General features: G+C 44.8%; 1 protein-coding gene across 3 annotated transcripts in view; it reads right to left on the minus strand.

Moving 5' to 3' along the window:
* Nucleotides 1–17,593, minus strand: part of DNAH3 (dynein axonemal heavy chain 3) — a 169,834-nt gene that overhangs the window by 24,869 nt on the left and 127,372 nt on the right. For all 3 annotated transcript variants that reach the window (XR_003415245.2, XM_053213005.1, XM_027043073.2), the window contains exons 48-53: nucleotides 16,538–17,204; nucleotides 15,141–15,306; nucleotides 12,960–13,176; nucleotides 11,226–11,408; nucleotides 5,451–5,649; nucleotides 266–2,407 (exon numbers count right to left, since the gene is read on the minus strand). Coding sequence is in view for 2 of the 3 variants with exons in the window: in XM_053213005.1 (XP_053068980.1) it covers nucleotides 266–2,407; nucleotides 5,451–5,649; nucleotides 11,226–11,408; nucleotides 12,960–13,176; nucleotides 15,141–15,306; nucleotides 16,538–17,204 (3,574 nt within the window). In the remaining variant the exon portion in view is untranslated. The remainder of the gene's footprint in view (nucleotides 1–265; nucleotides 2,408–5,450; nucleotides 5,650–11,225; nucleotides 11,409–12,959; nucleotides 13,177–15,140; nucleotides 15,307–16,537; nucleotides 17,205–17,593) is intronic.

The raw sequence follows: 17,593 nt of genomic DNA on the forward strand, positions 1-17,593 counted from the left end.
ATTTCTGATTTCTCTTGAAAAATCAGGTGACCTAGCCTTCCTGGGCTCACATTATCAGAATGGCATGGTGCTTCGGGGCTGAAGAGGAGCTGCTTTCTTTAGGTGGGAAAAGAAAATTTCAGTGGCCTCACCCTCACCTTCACCTGTTAACTGTTCACATTTCAAAGCATCTGAGTTTGAGATTCTTGCTGGAAGGGACACGCTGTTGTCATCCATTCATGCATCCTGGGGTATTTATGTTCTTCACACAACATTCTGCCCTTACCTGCCATTGGGTCCGCACCTGGAGACAACACAAAAATCAACGGTGCACAACAACTGGAATCATTGTAGGACTCCTGGAGATCAAAGGTAGGGGCTTCAATGTATACACTGCCCATGTGCTCAGCGATGAACTCCCGAATGGCTGGAACCATTTTGTCAGGCCGCAAACATCGTAGGATTACCATCCTCTCCAATCCCTGAAGGAACTTCCAAGATCCAGGGAATGTCTCCTCATGGGGCCAGGTGGAGTCATAGATAAGCTTCCACTCATCAGCATTTTGTTCTAAATGTTCCATCAGGCCTTTCAGTTTGGGCAATGCCGAGGCACGAACCACTTCCGCCCACGCCTTCTCGGACAGCCATTCAGGAACTGGGTTGGAGAAGGGGTTGTCCAGGGCAACACCTCCAGTTAGAAGGAAATACCAAACCTCCTCATTAATTTGCTTTTTCTCTTTCATGATGCCGATGGTGAGGAGGAGAGAGAAAAGTAGCTTGTCCTTCTCAAACAGAGAGCGGCAGACATTGTTGTAGATGCTGAGGGTAAAATGTTCGATGATGTACTCAATGCGACGGTCCAGTTCTTCACTTTTATTGCTATGAGCCAGGGAATGCACATAGAGGTTTATGAACCATGTCAGGGAGTACTGGTACATTGGCTCGATGTGGGCCAGGTCAGAGATACAGAAGAAGATGGTGGCAGAATGGACAGCCACTGGCTTGTAGCCCATCCGAGTCTGATCGATCTGTGTTTCTGTCACTGAAGCAATTTTCTGTTTCTCAGATATCTCCTCAGACAGCATTTTGGAGGAGGACAAAACTTTGATGGCAGTCTCATCCTCAAGGATGTTGCCCTCAGACAGGGAGAGGACTGCCAAGATCTTATCTTCAATTTCTTTTAGCTGTTTCTTGTTCTTGGCGCTTTCTACAATCAACTCGTTCTTCTTCTCTTCCAGTTCTGGCTTCTCCTTGGCGGCCACAATGCCAAGGAGCTGATCCTGGAGACCTAAGGGTGTGATCATGAAGTTGAGCAGGCAGACTTTCACAGCGACTTCAGGGAGGTAATGTGGGTTCCTCAAATGGGTTGTGATATATAACTTAAAATCCCTGGAGTATTCAATGATGTTTTCACCCAGCCTCATGTACTCAACCCCTTGCTGCTTAAATGTGGACTTGAGCAAGATGGGTTCAATAAATGCATCCAGCTCCTCTCCAACATTTTCTAGCAGGACGGGGGTGCCAAACTGCAGGGCGTTTTCCAACGTCCTCACATAGCTGGCATCTGAGAATTTGATGACGGAGAGCTTATTTGCTTTCTCCATATTCTTGATCCACTTATTGGCCTGCCCCTGAGGGTCAATCATTAAGGCCCAGCGTCTGGAATTGGACACAATGATGCCATTGTCAATGGAGAAGGAGTCAATGGGCAGCCCAGCAATCTGCCAGGCCCGGATTTTTACAGGATCTCCTAATGTGTTGCTGAGACTGAAGTCACTAGAGCCAGGGATGACCTTGTCCTTACACTGGGCCAACCACTGCTTCTGACACCTTGCCCGATAATCCACTGTAAAGGCCCCCAGGTAAGCCACAGTCCCTGAGGACAATAGCACATCCCCTGTTAGATTGGTATAACGGATCCCCAGCTGCCGGGTGGCTTCTGTCCATCTGTCCTTCTCTCCCCCAAGACCACTGATCAGCTTTTCTGCTCTGATCAGTTTCTGGGAGCAGATCTCAATGTTTTCCTCCAAGGTCCTTTTTTTGGTGTTCATCTCCTCAAAGTCAAGATTCAGGGCCTGGAGGCGGTCTTCCACCAGCTTCAGTTCTGCTCGCTTCTGGTTCAGTTTCTGCATCTGTGCGCCCAGCTTCCCCTCGGCCTCTCTCAGCCGCTCCCGTTTGGGAGCCACCACTTTGGCCACGCGATCATACACCTCCATGGCCCTCACCCACTTGCACAGACCTTCGCAGGCAGATGACACATTTTTAATGACAGCTGGCTGGAAATCTGGGTGATCGATGAACCTTTCCCGGATCCGCTTCATGATCGTTGGAGGGATGTTGTCTTTGTCATATGTCTTAAGACTCTCCAAGAATTTCAGATCTCCAAGAATCTTTCTTGAAACTCCCCAGTAATCCTCTATCATTTTACCTATTTGGAACAAGAAATGGATATTGGACTATTATTAAGACATTCTGGCTGAGACTTCAAGATTTGCAATGGCTACTCATATTTGGGGAAAAAAATCCAAGGTCCTACCAAACATTTTTAGTGCAGGAAAATACTCTGTTTAATAACCATAATGATGGATATATGTCATTATATATTTGTCCAAATCCATAAAATGTACAATACCAAGTGTGAACTCTAATATAAACTATGGACTCAGGGTATTAATGATGTGTCAAAATAGGTTCATCAATTTTAACAAACGTACCACTCTGTTACAACAACAGGGGATGCTATGCATGTGTGTGGGTTAGGGGTATATGAGAAATCTCTGTACCCTTCTCTCAATTTTGCTGTGACCTTAAAATTGCTCTAAAAATATAAAATCTAAATTAAAAAAAAAAAAGAAAAATCTAAGTTTCTTACCATGGTCCAGGAGGCCCACTGAACTCATCTACCTCATCTTTGAGGCCTTGCTCCTTGGACTTTAGTCAGGCAGAACCTTCTTCAACTCCTCAAAGATCTTAAGTGCTTCCCTACCATAAGCCCTTGACCTAGACTGTAAATAGCATCTGCTGGCTCTCAACCAGACTTCAGTTCAATTGTCACCTCCGCTGAGGGGCACCTGGGTGGCTCAATGGGTTAAATGTCAGACTTCAGCTAAGGCCATATCTCACGTTTCATGAGTTCGAGACTCGCATCAGGCTCTGTGCTGACAGCTCAGAGCATAGAGCCTACTTCGGATTCTGTGTCTCCCTCTATCTCTGCCCCTCCCCTGTTTGCACTCTGTCTCTCTCTCCCTCAAAAATAAACATTAAAAACAAATTTTTTTAAAGTTACTTCCACTGAGAGCTTTCCCCAGATTTCTATCACTACACTGGGCTACTCTATCCCTCCCCCAGCATTTTCTTTCATCTCAGCTGCTGGAATGTCGATTCCCTTTACATCATTTATCCAACGTGTAATTTTAATGTTTTATTTATTTTTGAGAGACAGAGAGTGACAGAGTGGGGGAGGGGCAGAAAGAGGGAGACAGAGGATCTGAAATGGGCTCCATGCTGTGGGGCTCCCAATGTGGGGCTCAGACTCACAAACCATAAGGCCATGACCTAAGCTGAAGTCAGATGCTTAACTGACTGAACCACCCAGGTGCCTCTGAATACTCCTTTTGAAGACTGGGAGGTGGGCTAGATGGTACCCGATCAGTTCCTGTGAGTGAGTCTCAAGAGAAAGAGCAAGGGTGGGGAAGCAGCATGTAACTATAGAAAAGGCCATCCTTGCCCTGTCCAGAAACAAAGCAGGGCCCTTATTCTCCTCAGCACCCATCCTGCCAATGACTGAGGGAGTCTTGATCCCACCTGGGGCTGCATCCCTTTTGTTGACATGCTGGAAATGAGTTAGAAGCCCTTTTGGCTCACAGCATTGTAAACACTTGCCAACCTCAGGTTAATCAAAAAAAGTTATACTTGAGAAATCATATTAAGTACAATAGGTCAGATGTGTCCTGTTTCTAATGCAAGCACAGTAACCAAACAAGTATTTCTCATGAAGGTTTTTGTCTGCATTCAGGAAAATGATCTGGTTCAGTTAAATTCAAGGTACCCAAAATGAATTAAATGGTCTTATGCTCCGTCTTAATGTTCTGGCTAAAGTTGTGTGGGATAAATGAATAATACACACAATTCACTTCAATTTAAAAAAAAAAAGAAAGGAGAATGGTGGGTCCTGTGCTGATCAAGTGATCCAAGAAGAGAATGAACTTTCGTGACTTTGGCCGTACTTTGCATATCTTGGCAGTTCTCCACCCTGGCTGCACCTTACATCACCTGGAAGCTGAATACACACACACACACACACACACACACACACACACACACACACACACACGGCTCAGTCTGTACCCAAGACCAGTGGAGTAAGAATCTCTAGGAATGCAGGCACGGGCTTCAGCATTCTTTACACTCCCTAGGTGGTTCTAGGGTACAGACAGGGTGGAGAGGTGCTGGACTAGCTCATTCTTACTCAGTCAACTTATTACACCTCAGCTGTTTCCCTAAGGGATTCTCCTGTGAAGTCCACTTCCTGCCTGTCCATTCCTGATCACCCCTATCTTCTTCATGTGGTTTTTGGCCTGCCACCAATCAGGGAAGAAGAAATGTTAGTCAGTGGGAAGCAGAAGCCAGAGGCTCCTGAATGAGGGATCAGGGATTTAGAACCTTTCAGAAGGAATGGAGGAAGATCAGGGCTGTTCCCAGGACAGGAGGATTCAAAAGGCAGAGAAATTACTGAGATGGGTTCTTAAAGTCCTTGTTTAGCTCTAAGACACTGTTATTAATAATACAAAATTCTACATGTAATTTGGATTTTAAGGAGGACAAATACTCACCTACTAATGCTTCTAGGTTTAATTATATGAGGAGCTTTCTTTCCTCCCTTATGCCCAAGTCTCTGATTCCTTGTCTTCCTCCCTTTGCCCCTTTCTCTCTGCCTTTAACTGTTTCTAGCTCTTCTTCTGTTCCCTCTGCCTTCCTCCCTCCTCACATCTCGCCCAGTTCATTATCTCTTTGTGCACATATGCATGCCTGAGCATGTGCATGTGAGTCCAGGTGCCTATCTCTTTCCATCTCCCTGTATCTCGGTCTCATTCTCTGCGTTTCCTTCTCTGGTTTTCTCTCAGTTTCTCTCTTTCTCTAGCTCTTTCTGTTTCTCACCCTCACAACCACACACTACTCTGTGTCAGCCTTTTGTCTCTGCAGCCTTCATTTTTGTAATGATTTTCAGTCAGGGACCTTGACTAAGCTCAGCTTTGCCTAAAGACACCTGCCTTTTCCCTACTGATTGAGAGAAGTGAGGAAGGAGAGAGCTGTGTGGATGAGTATGCACCTCCTGGCACCTTTCTGATCTCTTCTGGGACTCCAGACCCTGCTTGCAGGCCTGGGGCAGTGGGTGGGGGCGTGGTACCCCTCCTGCCAGGGAAAACAGCCTGTGAAGGCTGCTGGGAGGGATGGGAGCTGAAGGGGTTTACCGCTGCCGCTGGAGTCTGGCTTCCTCTCTGGTTTTAGCCCTTTCATGACGCAGATGCTCTCCATGACCAGCTTGACAGGGCCGGGCGGGTTCTGCATGGACTTCACCAGTGAGATGTCTGCTGGGTTCAGGGTGTCCAGGGCAGCAAGTGCAGCCTCCAGTGCTGGCATGGCCTCTGCCAGGTCCCCCTCACATTCATTCTGTGGGCAGCACAGGGACAGAGAGGGATGAGTGCCTGGCACATCAGGCGCTCACCTCTTGGAGGAAGCTGGAAGAGGCTCTTCCTGCCCCTCCATGTCCTTCCAGGACGGTGCCCCCTCCTGGAGTTCTGCACAGGAGGGTGGCTCTAACTACTGAGTGGCAGCAGGCAGGCATCCATGGCTTTTCAGGGCTGTGGTTTTGATGCCTTGGACATTTGAGAATTCACCTGATTTGTGGTCTAAAAAAAAAAAAAATCAAGCTTTGGATTCTAAACAAGTTCCCAAGAGATATATGCAGTGGGTAACTTCACACCCACTGATCAAGGATGGGATGAGAAATGGAGTAAAGGATGAGGCCCAGGGGTTGAGTGACAGCTGGGAAGGGGATTAGGGCAAGCTTGGGGGAAAAATAGGCAGGAGGGGTGGGGGAGGGTCAGGGATGGGGTGAGGTCCGGAATGTACTGTAGCTCAGAGATGAGGCAGGGGTAGAGTCAGGGATAAGGTGAAGCTTGGGGATAGGGTGGAGTTTAAGGCAATAGTTTAAGGATGAGGAATGGGAACAGAGATTAATCCAATGAAATATTATTCAGTCATAAAAAGGAATGAAGTATTGATTCATGTGACAACATGGAAAACATGCTAAGTGAAAGGAACCAAACACAAAATGCCACCTGTTATATGGCTCCATTTACATGAAATGTGCAGAAAAGGAAAATCCATAGAGGCAGAAAGTGAGTTAGTGGTTGTCAAGGGCCGGGGGAGAGAGAGGAATGATGAGTGACTGCTAACAGGTTTAGGTTTCTTGTGGGGTGACAAAAATGTTCTAGAATTAATGGTGATAAGTGTATACCTCTGTGACTGTACTAAACACCTCTGAATTGCATAACTTAAAAAGGTGGAGGGCACCTGGGTGGCTTAGTCAGTTAAGCATCCAACTCTTGGTTTCAGCTCAAGTCATAATTTCATGGTTCATGAGTTCAGGCCCCACATCAGGCTCTGTGATGACAGTGCAGAGCCTGCTTGGAATTTTCTCTCTCCCTCTCTCTCTGCCCTTCCCCACCCTCTCTGTCTCTATCTTTCAAAATAAATTTTAAAAAGGTAGCTATTAATGGTATGTGAATTAAATCTCAATTAAAACAAATTTTTTAATGTTTATTCATTTTTGAGCCGTCAGCACAGAGCCTGATACAGGGCTCCAACCCACAAACCATGAGATCATGATGTGAGCTGAAGTCCGATGCTTAACTGAATGAGCCACCCAGGCGCCCCTCAATTTTTTTTTAAAGAAAGCTTAAGATTTTAGAAAGGTAAGATTTTAGAACTGGAAGGGACCTTATAGGCTATTTAGTAATCCAATTACCAAATAAACAAAAATAAAAACAAGGTCTCAGTAGGCAAAATGAGTTAGCCCCGGTCATGAAGCTCCAACTTTGGGACCCTGGTTCACACTCTGTGAATACTCTGTTGGTTGCCCTGCCCTGCAAATGGTCACACAGCCACAGCTGAAATGAAGCTTCACAAGAGAACAATTCTCAGGCAAAGCAGCATGTGTTGAAGTCCATATCCCACAGGTGTATTGTAGGCAAACAAAATAAAGGTGGCATCACCTTCTTGCATGCACTTGTATGTATCTTCATGTGTGTATATCATGGATTTTTTATTTTAGGTTTTCTGATTTTTAAATAAACTTGCATCAATGTTTTGTTTGGCTTTATTATACTAAAACAACACCCATGCCCTCCATGAACCACGTCAGATGTTCCCAATATCAAAATGAAATGCTCCGCTTCAGATGGCAAAAATGGCCCAGTCCCAGGGGTAACTCAGTTTGCTCCCTCTTCCATCCTAGGATAAGTGCCAGAGTGCAATGCAAGAGGAAAAGAACTGAAACCAAAGCCTGCTGTTTCTCATGGTCAGCTTCAGATAAAGTTGGTGGCAGAGGAGAACAAAGGTGTTGGCTCAGCCACAGCTTTGGATTCTTGGTGGAATTTCAATAATCCCAGGTTCCCACAGGTGCCACCAATAGTTCATGTTCCTTTCTTATCATGTGTCAGACAACCAGTGGCCCGCACATGCTTCTTGTCCTCCAGTGGCCCAGGAGCTCTGCTCCCTTTCCTAAGGAGCAAGGCCTGGGTACCAGCAAGCTTGTTTGTCAAGTGATGCAAAAAGGCTCTAATTATAAGACTGTGTGTACAGTGATTTTCAACGCTGGTTCTGCCTCAGAGTCACTGAAGAACATTTAAGGCCATCCTCAGGGTCAGGCCCCACGCCCCGAGATTCTGATTCATTCAATCTGGGCGAGGCCTCGGCACCGCCTTTTTAAAACTCCAGAGGTGATTCTGACACACAGCTCTGTTGAGAGACTCCAGCTTACACTCTCGAAACCGAAAACATGGCAGGAAGGAACAGACTTTGGTGCCCAATGGGGGAATGGCTACTTGATGAGAGAACTTACTTAAAATGGTCACTGAAATGATTATATGACATTTTGAAAAAACAGGTGTGATAGGATGTTAAGGAAATAAATAAGCATGATGCAAATTGCAATTATGTTATGACTGCAATAATATAAAACTATCCATGTGTATAGACAGGGGCTAGAAGGAAACTTGGGAAATCAAAAAGATGTTAAAGCTGAGTTCTTAAATAATCTTTCATACGTGTTATTACTGTTACATCATTTGTTTCTATGATAAAAAACATTGATTAAAAATGACCCCAGTTGCTTAACAATTCAAGGAGCAGCAGGGCCCTCTGAAAGGTATAAAGCACGGTACATTCTCAAGAAACACAATCAACTCTGCAGCAATTCTGGAATCAGTTATTATCCTCATTAGGGGGAAAAGAAATGATTCATTCACTTAAAAGAAATGACTGCTGTAAGTGAACTATTGTTCTTGGGAAGCAAGTATTTGGGCCTCTTTCTCTGCCAGTCTCCTCACTGTCCCTGGATAGATTCCACTTGCATGGCTGAGCCTCTCTGCTGCAGGGGCCACCACACTGAGGGCTTTCCCAGGTTACCTCCTTTCTAGGGGTGGGAGGAGATAGGAGGAAATTATAATCCTTGTATAGAGAGGGACTGTAGCTCTGAGAAGTTCAAGGAGGGGTTCTGGTCCTCAGGAAAACTCAGAGCAAGCACAGCATCTTCCTCCTTCCTGGGTACACCTCCTGACTCACCTCCAGGGTGTCATTTCCGACACTCAGGGATGACATGACAAAACATCAGACCTTACCCTTGACACTGAAACCCAAAGTAGCAGTTTACTGCCCAGGAATGGGTGTGGTGGGCCGTCTCCATGTCACCTCCCTCCCTCCTGCTCCAGCAAGTCCCTGTTTTCCCCTGACATTGTGGAGTAGAATCCAGTGATGGTACCCATATTTGGAAAGAGGCTGTCCTTTATTAAATAGGTAAATCCATGGGGTGCCTGGGTGGCGCAGTCGGTTAAGCGTCCGACTTCAGCCAGGTCACGATCTCGCGGTCCGTGAGTTCGAGCCCCGCGTCAGGCTCTGGGCTGATGGCTCAGAGCCTGGAGCCTGTTTCCGATTCTGTGTCTCCCTCTCTCTCTGCCCTTCCCCCGTTCATGCTCTGTCTCTCTCTGTCCCCCCCAAAATAAATAAACGTTGAAAAAAAAATTTAAAAAAAATAGGTAAATCCACTTGGTACAAGGTAAAGAACAGTTTTGGAGAATATGCACCACTAAACTCCGTGTGCTGGACATGTGTTACAAAATTTACCTATTTTTCTCTTACTATCCTCACTTAATAGGCAAGAAAACTGAGGTTAGAAAAGGGACAGAAAAAATACTGAGCCTGATGTGCCCAATTATAATATTAAACCACGGAGGAACTGCAAATTCCTGTGCCTACAGGGGCCAGGCCCATGATGTGACTGTGGGAAGTGGGCTGGGTGGGGCTTTGGGGAACTGGAAGACACATGGGGCATCATCTATTCAATACTGCTGATGGGTGTAACCCAGAAATGCAGGTCCAATGTTGCCAGAATGCTTGGTTTTTTTTCCCCAAGAAAAACTGAACATTCACAATTTTTACTTGAAATCTCCTAATTTTTAAAAGTTGAAGATTGCTTCAGACTTAAAAAAAATACTGTGTGTGTCATAGGGTAAATATACACTCCCAAATTCAGTCACTTGGTAGCCACATGACCTTGGACAGATCATTTAAGTTCCAGTACCATAATTTCCTTATGTGTAAGCTGGGAATGGTATCATTTGCCTTGCAGGGCTGCTGCAATGATAAAAGGCAATGGTATATCAAGTATGAGAGAATACAGTCTCCATGAGGGAAGGGATTTTTGTCTGTCTTGTTCACTCTTCACCTCCCACTGCCTGGAAAGGCACTAGCACACAGCAAGTGTTCAGTAAGTATTTGTTAAATGAAGGACTACAAGAAACCACCGTGGTGCTTAAGAGTAGTAGCTATTACTATCATCTTGTCACAGAATGGCAAAACACCTGCTGGATTATGGTTCCTGGTGGTCACCATCTTCTATGGTTCCAGTGGCCTCTTGTCTATGCCACTGGGACATGAATGAGCACACCTCTCTCACCCAGGGCCTTCACTGTGTGACTCTGAGATCAGGGATTGGATCTAAAGGAACCTATGAGAGGCCAGGTCTCAGGACTCACTGGAGAAAAGCCAGTCTATAACACCTGTCCTTTTCAAGAAGGTGCCCCATGATGTATTTAACCTAGAATCCAGACATAAGCTACTTCCTATTCAAGGTCTTTTATGAAGAATGGTCAAAAGGATTTTCTAATTCTGAATAGGGACAATTATCTTGAGCTAAGTGCCAACAGCGCTAAACCCACTAACTAGCTGTGCAACTCTGAGAAATCACTTCACCACTGAACTTCAATGTCATTAACTCTCAGATACTGATACCTGTCATTCCCAAGTCCAAGGCAGTTGTGACACTCAAATGGAATTGTGCAATTGAAAGGGCTGAGAAATATATAGCATCACATGAATGTTAATCAGATTTTCTTCTAATATCAGAATGTAGGTGAGGCCCTGCCCAGGGCTATTCTTTGATACAAGAATCACCTTCAAGTGGCATCTTCTAGGTTCAACATTCTGTTATTTGACAATGATTTATTCCACCCCTGTAACATACCAGGCACATCTGAGCAAAAGATGATGGAGGTGGAGGAGACAGGCAGAGGGACATCCAGTGCAAGGGCCCTGGGGTGGGATTGTGCCTTTGCACTTATCCGAGGAATAGTTAGGACGCCAGAGTGGCCAGAGCAGAGTGAATGAAGGGAAGGTAATGAGATGAGGTTAGATCATGTTGGGTCTTGTAGGTCTTGACTCTGAGTGAGATGGAGAATATTCGGAAAACAGTAATGCTTCCTGGAGAGAGCCAGGTGTCACAAAGACTTGCTTCACCACTTACTAGCTGTGTGATGTATGAAAGTCAGTTGTCTTCTTCAGACCCCACTTTTCCCTGCAGGATGGGTCCAACCACATACTGTGCAGGACTTTGTTAGGCTCTTGTGAGATCATGGATGAACCCAGAAAATGCTGGTTCCCTCCCTTTCCTCTTTGGCTTTTTATACCTTGATTCCTTGAGCAATGGCAGCAGCAGCGTTGGCTTCTTTTTCATCCGCCTGCACCAGAAGTTTCTTGGCATCAGCCTCTTTTGTCTCCTCTTCAATTTTCACCATCATCTTGGCGGTCTCCTCAGAGGTATGGATGAGCTGAGGCTGGAGAGCAGTCAGTTCTACTTGCATAACTGCCACCTAGCAAGAAGTGGGGGGGGGGGGCAGCGTCAGCTCTATCATCACTGAGAATGGCATGGTTGGCAAGAGTTGAAACCATTCTCCAACCTATGATATATGCAGAAAATACTAATGATTTTAACATGGTCCTGGGTATGTATTTGTTGGCTGGAGTCTCTCTCTTTGATCTTTCAATACTTAGTTACTGAATTCATACTATGTACTGTAAATTATCAAGTACAGGTGCTAGGCACTAGACATAAAATGGTAAACTTAAAATTTTTTAAAAAGGTACAGTTTCCTCCTGTGCTCTTGAACCTACATTTCAGTGTTGGGGGCAGGAAGAGATAAAACAGAAGCAAGTTAGAAAAAAAAAACAAACTCCTACTTTTTTTTTTTTTAGTCTGTGAAGGAAGCATACATGAGATACCTAGGGTAGAAGAAACTTTCAAGGTCATTTTTTCCAAGAGTCAATGCCTTCTAGAGCATTCCTGTCAAGTAGTTTTCTGACCTCCGTTTGAGTTCCTCTAATGGTGGAGGGCTCACTCCCTCTCAGGACATTTGTGCCATTTTTCACCTACTGGCCCTGATTCTACCTTCTAAGGCAGCTCAGATGCATATCTGAGGAAGGTTTCATAATCCTGCTACCACAAGCATGTGGGAGAAGCACAGCATGCTAGCCTGATTAGGAGCACAGGTTCTGGAATCATGCAGAACAGGGTTTCAGTTTTGGCCTGACTGTTCACACTGGCTAGTCACGAGCCTGCATGTGTGATTTTGGCAAGTCTCCTGGTCTCTCTGCATCGTGGTTTCTTTGTGTGTAACATGGAAATGGTAACAGTACTTTCCTCATACACAGCACCGTCATATGGAAGGGCTCAAGGAATGTTAACTGGCACCATCATTCTCTTTTCTGGTCTAGACTGCCTTGCTGCTCCTCTAACAACATGGTTTGCTCACCCTTGCCTGGACAGAATCCAATTTTCAAAACCTCTCTAAGAGCCAGGGACCCCCAGGAACAGAACGAGGGAGGCCACCTCTGCTGTTCTCCCCCATCCTTGTGTCGTAGTGCTGGTGGGTTTGCTGTACTCAGCGGCAGGTCAACCTACTGCGAACCTCAATTAGCTCAGTTCTTTATTGGTGCTGAAAATCCATCCACTTATACAGCTCTCATTTTAGATGGTTTTTCAAGTAGCTCCAAGCACAAATTAATTACTAATTCATATGCCAGGTATTTTGCTATGGGCTGCACTTGTGTTAGCCCATTTAACCTTTGTAATAGCCCTATGATGTGAAAACTATTATCCCCCCTCAGATCAAACTGAGGCTCCAAGGGGTGAAATAATGCATTCAGGGTTCATCCATGATGAACAAGATATCAAGATCTTAAAGAAAGACAGAATCTCCGAGAGCTGGGTTTAGGCTGAGGCAAGCAAGGTAAAGCTCTACAAGAAGAGGTGCAGATGCTGTCCTTATGTAGTGACCTCCTGAATTCTGCACCTGAACAAGTGCCTCACTGTACCCACCTAAGCCTGGACCTCTTTGTCTCTCTTCTACTTTGGCAGTGCTCACCTGTGAAGATGCAAATTCTAGTTTCTGCAGACCTGTCAGGTAACGGTTCCTCATCATCTCAACCTCGTGTCTCTTGGTATTCAGGAGCGTCTTGAAGGTTAGGATCAGTTCGAGGTAGGAAGTGGGGGTGACGTAGTTGTGTCTGCGAAGTGTGTTATAGTAATCAAGTGACAGGTCCTTCACACTTTCCTGGAAATATTTGCACATGGAGATGACCCTACCAAGGACACGAGGATGGTTAGGCAGGCCCAACGTCCTCTAGAGAGACCTACCACAGCTTTGGCTACAGATGTGAGGATGTGAGAAGGTACACACTGACTTTCGCCTGCTAGAGTCCCAAATTCTCAGAGACAGGCCAACAGAGCTGCAAGAAGGTTTGGAGAGATATATATTCCTACTAGAATGATTTTTGAGCAATAATTTCTATTTCTGGTCACTTTGGGGAATCACCAGAGCTTTGAGTAAGAGTTCTTAATCTTAGGTAGTCTGGTGAAGCCTCTGGATTTTGCAGAATGATAGTCTCAAAATCATAAAAAAATACATAAAATTACAAAAGGAACCAATTATGTTGAAATCATTTTCAAAATATTGATTTTTTTTTACCGTTTTTCAGTTTTGAGAGAGAGAGAGACAGAGCATGAGTGGGGTAGGGGCAGAAAGAGAGGGAGACACAGAATCTGAAGCAGGCTCCAGGCTCTGAGCTGTCAGCACAGAGCCTGATGCGGGGCTCAAACTCACAAACCATGAGATCATGACCTGAGCCGAAGTCAGACGTTTAACCAATTGAGCCACCCAGACGCCCCCATTTTCAAAATATTTTAAAAAACAAATTTGCGATATATCAGTGGTCAGCAAACTTTTTCTGGAAAGGGCCAAATAGTAAAAATCAACGGGTCACATGGTTGAGTAGTGGTAACTACTCAACTCTGCTGCTGTTGTATGGGGAAAAAAATGGCATGGCTGAGTTCCAACAAAACTTGATTTATAAAAACAGGCTGTAGACTGGACTTGGTCAGTGGATCATGGCTTGCTGACTCTGCATTAAATAATAAGATGAGGCAACAGGTCTGAAAACTACCACAACTTTGAAGGAAATGATACACTAATGCATCTGTAAAGACTGAATGTGTTATTTAAAACACACACACACAACTGGGACTCCGACTGGTAACAAGTCCTGCTAATCCTACTGGGGTTTACTGCCTACATTCATCATTTAAGGAAATGCAAAATACCAGTTGGATGTCAATGAAAATGAACATATAATTTTTCTCCATTCACATTAACTGACCCTCTGAATTCTATCCCTGAGCCCATGGACCCAAGTTAAGGGTCTTGTGGCCTAGAGAATAAAGTTCAAAGTTCTTAAGGAGGAATTTATAGGCATCAATACTCTGACCCCTACCTACTTTTTCATTTTCCATTCATTCATTTACTAAATAGCCATTGAATTATTATGTACCAGGAACCCGCTAGGCACTAAGGATATAGAGTCAGACAAGGCAGATAATGTGACTACTGCCTTCATATGGGGCACCCAGGTGGACAACATTCTCATCTCTTCCCTTACTCTAGCCAAAATTAAGGGCATTTTGGGGTTGTTTTTTGTATATCTGGGCTTTATACATAAAAGAGTAAGTTTTTTTTTCACTCTCAAAACAACCGGTTTTCATCCCCTTGGTAGCAATGTCATCCCTACCGAGAATGCATGCTCTAAAATGATTGAAATAGCTATATCATTAGAGCAAGGTTCTCATAGCTATGACAACAGTGCATCCCCAGGACAATTCTGAACAATGAAATTTCATTCTTTTTCAGCAAAGGTGTTTTATTAAATATCTAAATAAATGTGATTTTCTCTTTTTAAATCTTTTTTTTTAATTTTTAATTTTTAGAGAGAGAGGGAGAAAGAGTAGGGGGGAGGGAGAGAGAGAGAATCTTAAGCAGGCTCCATGCTCAGCATGGAGCCCAAAGTAGGGCTCAATCCTACAACCCTGGGATCATAACCTAAGCCAAATTCAAGAGTTGGATGCCCAACCAACTGAGCCACACAGGGGCCCCTAAATGGGATTTTCTATATATAAATCAAGAAATCACAAAACAATAGTAACAATACAGCCAATATCTGGATTTTCAATTTGGAATATTTGGTTGGGGTAGTAAAATGCAGCTAATGCTTACTCTATCCGAATATTGTCATCAAGCTCCACATCTTCCAGAAATTTGTTGGCTACCAACTCCAGGGCATCTGTGGGCCAGGACTGGAACCAATCAATCGTACAACAATTGATCAGTGAAGGGAACATCCGCAGGCGGTTCCGGAAGGCGTCCCCAATTGGGCTCATGGCTAATGAAAAGCAGACTTCGTTAGTTTCCTTCCTCCAAGGCAAAGAGGCAGGCAGGTTTTTCCAAGGATTCTGGTGGGTAAGGGGTTGGTTTCCCGTTGGTACTCCAGGGGTATAATGGGAATAGTCACAATGAGTGCCTGAGAAGCACAGCAGAATCATCGGATACTTCCATGCAACTTTGTGATGGGAATTTAGTATATTATAATAGACTTCTGACTGGCCTCCCATACCTATTGTTCTCCTTTCCAGATCTTTTGCATCACTTAGCCAGCATGGTTTATGCCCTTTGATCCTCTTTCTCTATTTGTGCTGACTCAGATATAAGGGAATCATGGATGACCCATACACAGTTATTTACGGAAGTTGAGTGGGGCCATTGGCTTGTTTCTGACCCCATCTCCATCCAAGCACAAATTTTGGATAAATTCCATTCATTTTTTATTTGGTTTCAGTGTGGTAGGAGGAAACATGATGCACAGGTGGGAAGTGTGAGGAGGTCATTGTAGGTGAAGAACAGAGAGAGAAGGGGGAGCTTGGTTTGAGAGGAGAGTAGAAAGGATACAGGGGACAGTATGGCAGGTGGCCTTATAAATCCATAGATTAGGAATTTTGGTGTTTATCCTGATAGAAAGCATTTTAAGTGTTTTAATGTGTGTGTGTGTGTGTGTGTGTGTGTGTACACAATGTTCATATTTGCAGTACATGGGAAAAAACCCATTCTGGGTCAGTGGAATAGAAAGGTTTGGAATGGACGAGTGCACATAGAATAGTTAGAAGGTTGCAGAGATGAGGCTGGGCAAGATGCTGGGCAGTTTAGCTAGTGCAAACGTAGTGGAGATGGAGATAAATGGGTGGATATGAGAGAGACCAAGGAGGTAAAAATTGACAGGACATGGTAACGCGAGAGAAAAGTATTAAATAGAATGCCTCGGTTTCTGGATAGATTGGGGATGTCATTCACAGAGAGAACTCCAGATGTGAGGCCACCAGGGTAATGCACTAAAAGGAAGGAAAAGGTTCAGAGAAGAATTCAGAGAATTGAGAAGAGTGAAACAGGTTTAAAATAGTTGTTCAAGGAAGGGTAAGTTTCCACAGAAATTCAGCCATAAAGCCCTGGGTGAGTGCCATGGCTGGATCAATCCTCAGACCACTGTAAGAGGACCAAATTTAGGCACAGGAGACCCCGAAACACCCCGAGGAAAAGGGCAAAGTGAGTTTACTTCTTCTTACCAAGGACAATGTGAAGGTTCTTTTTCACCCTCTCAATAAAGAAGTTATACAGCGAAAGAGGAGTGACTTCGATCTTCTCGCCTTCTGTCCTAGCTGCCATTTGCATCTTCTCTACAAGGTCAGCCTTTTCGTCAGCCGGGAAGATGTTGGGCACATCTCCTGTGTTCAGAAGCATGTTGATGTCCTCGACGAATGATTCATCCTTGATCTGGTTATCAGCAAAGAGGAATACGGTACTTTTGGTGGCCACTCCGACCTGCAGCATGATCTTCTTCAGGTCCTCCCGCCAGTCGTGGGTTGAGTAGTTCTTGGTGATCTCGATCTGATAAAGCTCGTATGAGTTCATGAATGTGGACAGTTTGCTGGCACTCTGCCTCCCACTGCCCCCAATGCCCACCAGAAGCAAGTGGCCTTTGTCCTGTTTCAGGACCCTACAGATCCTGGAGATGTGCTCAATGGCAAACCTGAACATGACCAAGGACATGGGGGCCTTGCTGATGTTGTTGAACTCTTCTAGGTAGTACTCCATGACCACCGTGAGCTGTTTCAAGTCAGTGATCTCATCATAGATTTTTGGGTCACTTTCTGGCTTAAAGAAATCTCCAAAGAAGAGGCTACGGATATTATCATCGACAATCTTTCCAGTGGGTGACAGGTGAATGAGGACCTGTGGGAAAGGTAAATCTCAGCCAGGCATTCAGCCAGTGGCCCAACCAAGATGACGGTGTGAGGTACAGAGGGAGGGAACAAGAGATATGAGTGGTTCCTCTGAGCATATTCTCCAAAGTCAGCGTTCTTTAATAGTTTTTTAAAAACATAATAGATGGATCTGCTGGTTGTAAAGACTTTAATGAAAGGACATTAGAGAAAAAAGCATGAAAGTGAGAGTCAATCTGTTTGCCAAATGGCTAAAATGTTGGTGGTCAGATTGTGAGATCCCAGTGGTAGTTGAAGGATGGCACCATTTTTTTCAATAAACTTGCTCCTTCACCAAAGAGAGGTACAGGTGCTACCCCTGATCCCCACTCTGTGGCTAGAGTGGGAATGTCCTAGGTG

Source organism: Acinonyx jubatus, chromosome E3, assembly GCF_027475565.1.
Source record: "Acinonyx jubatus isolate Ajub_Pintada_27869175 chromosome E3, VMU_Ajub_asm_v1.0, whole genome shotgun sequence".
Taxonomy (NCBI): Eukaryota; Metazoa; Chordata; class Mammalia; order Carnivora; family Felidae; genus Acinonyx; species Acinonyx jubatus.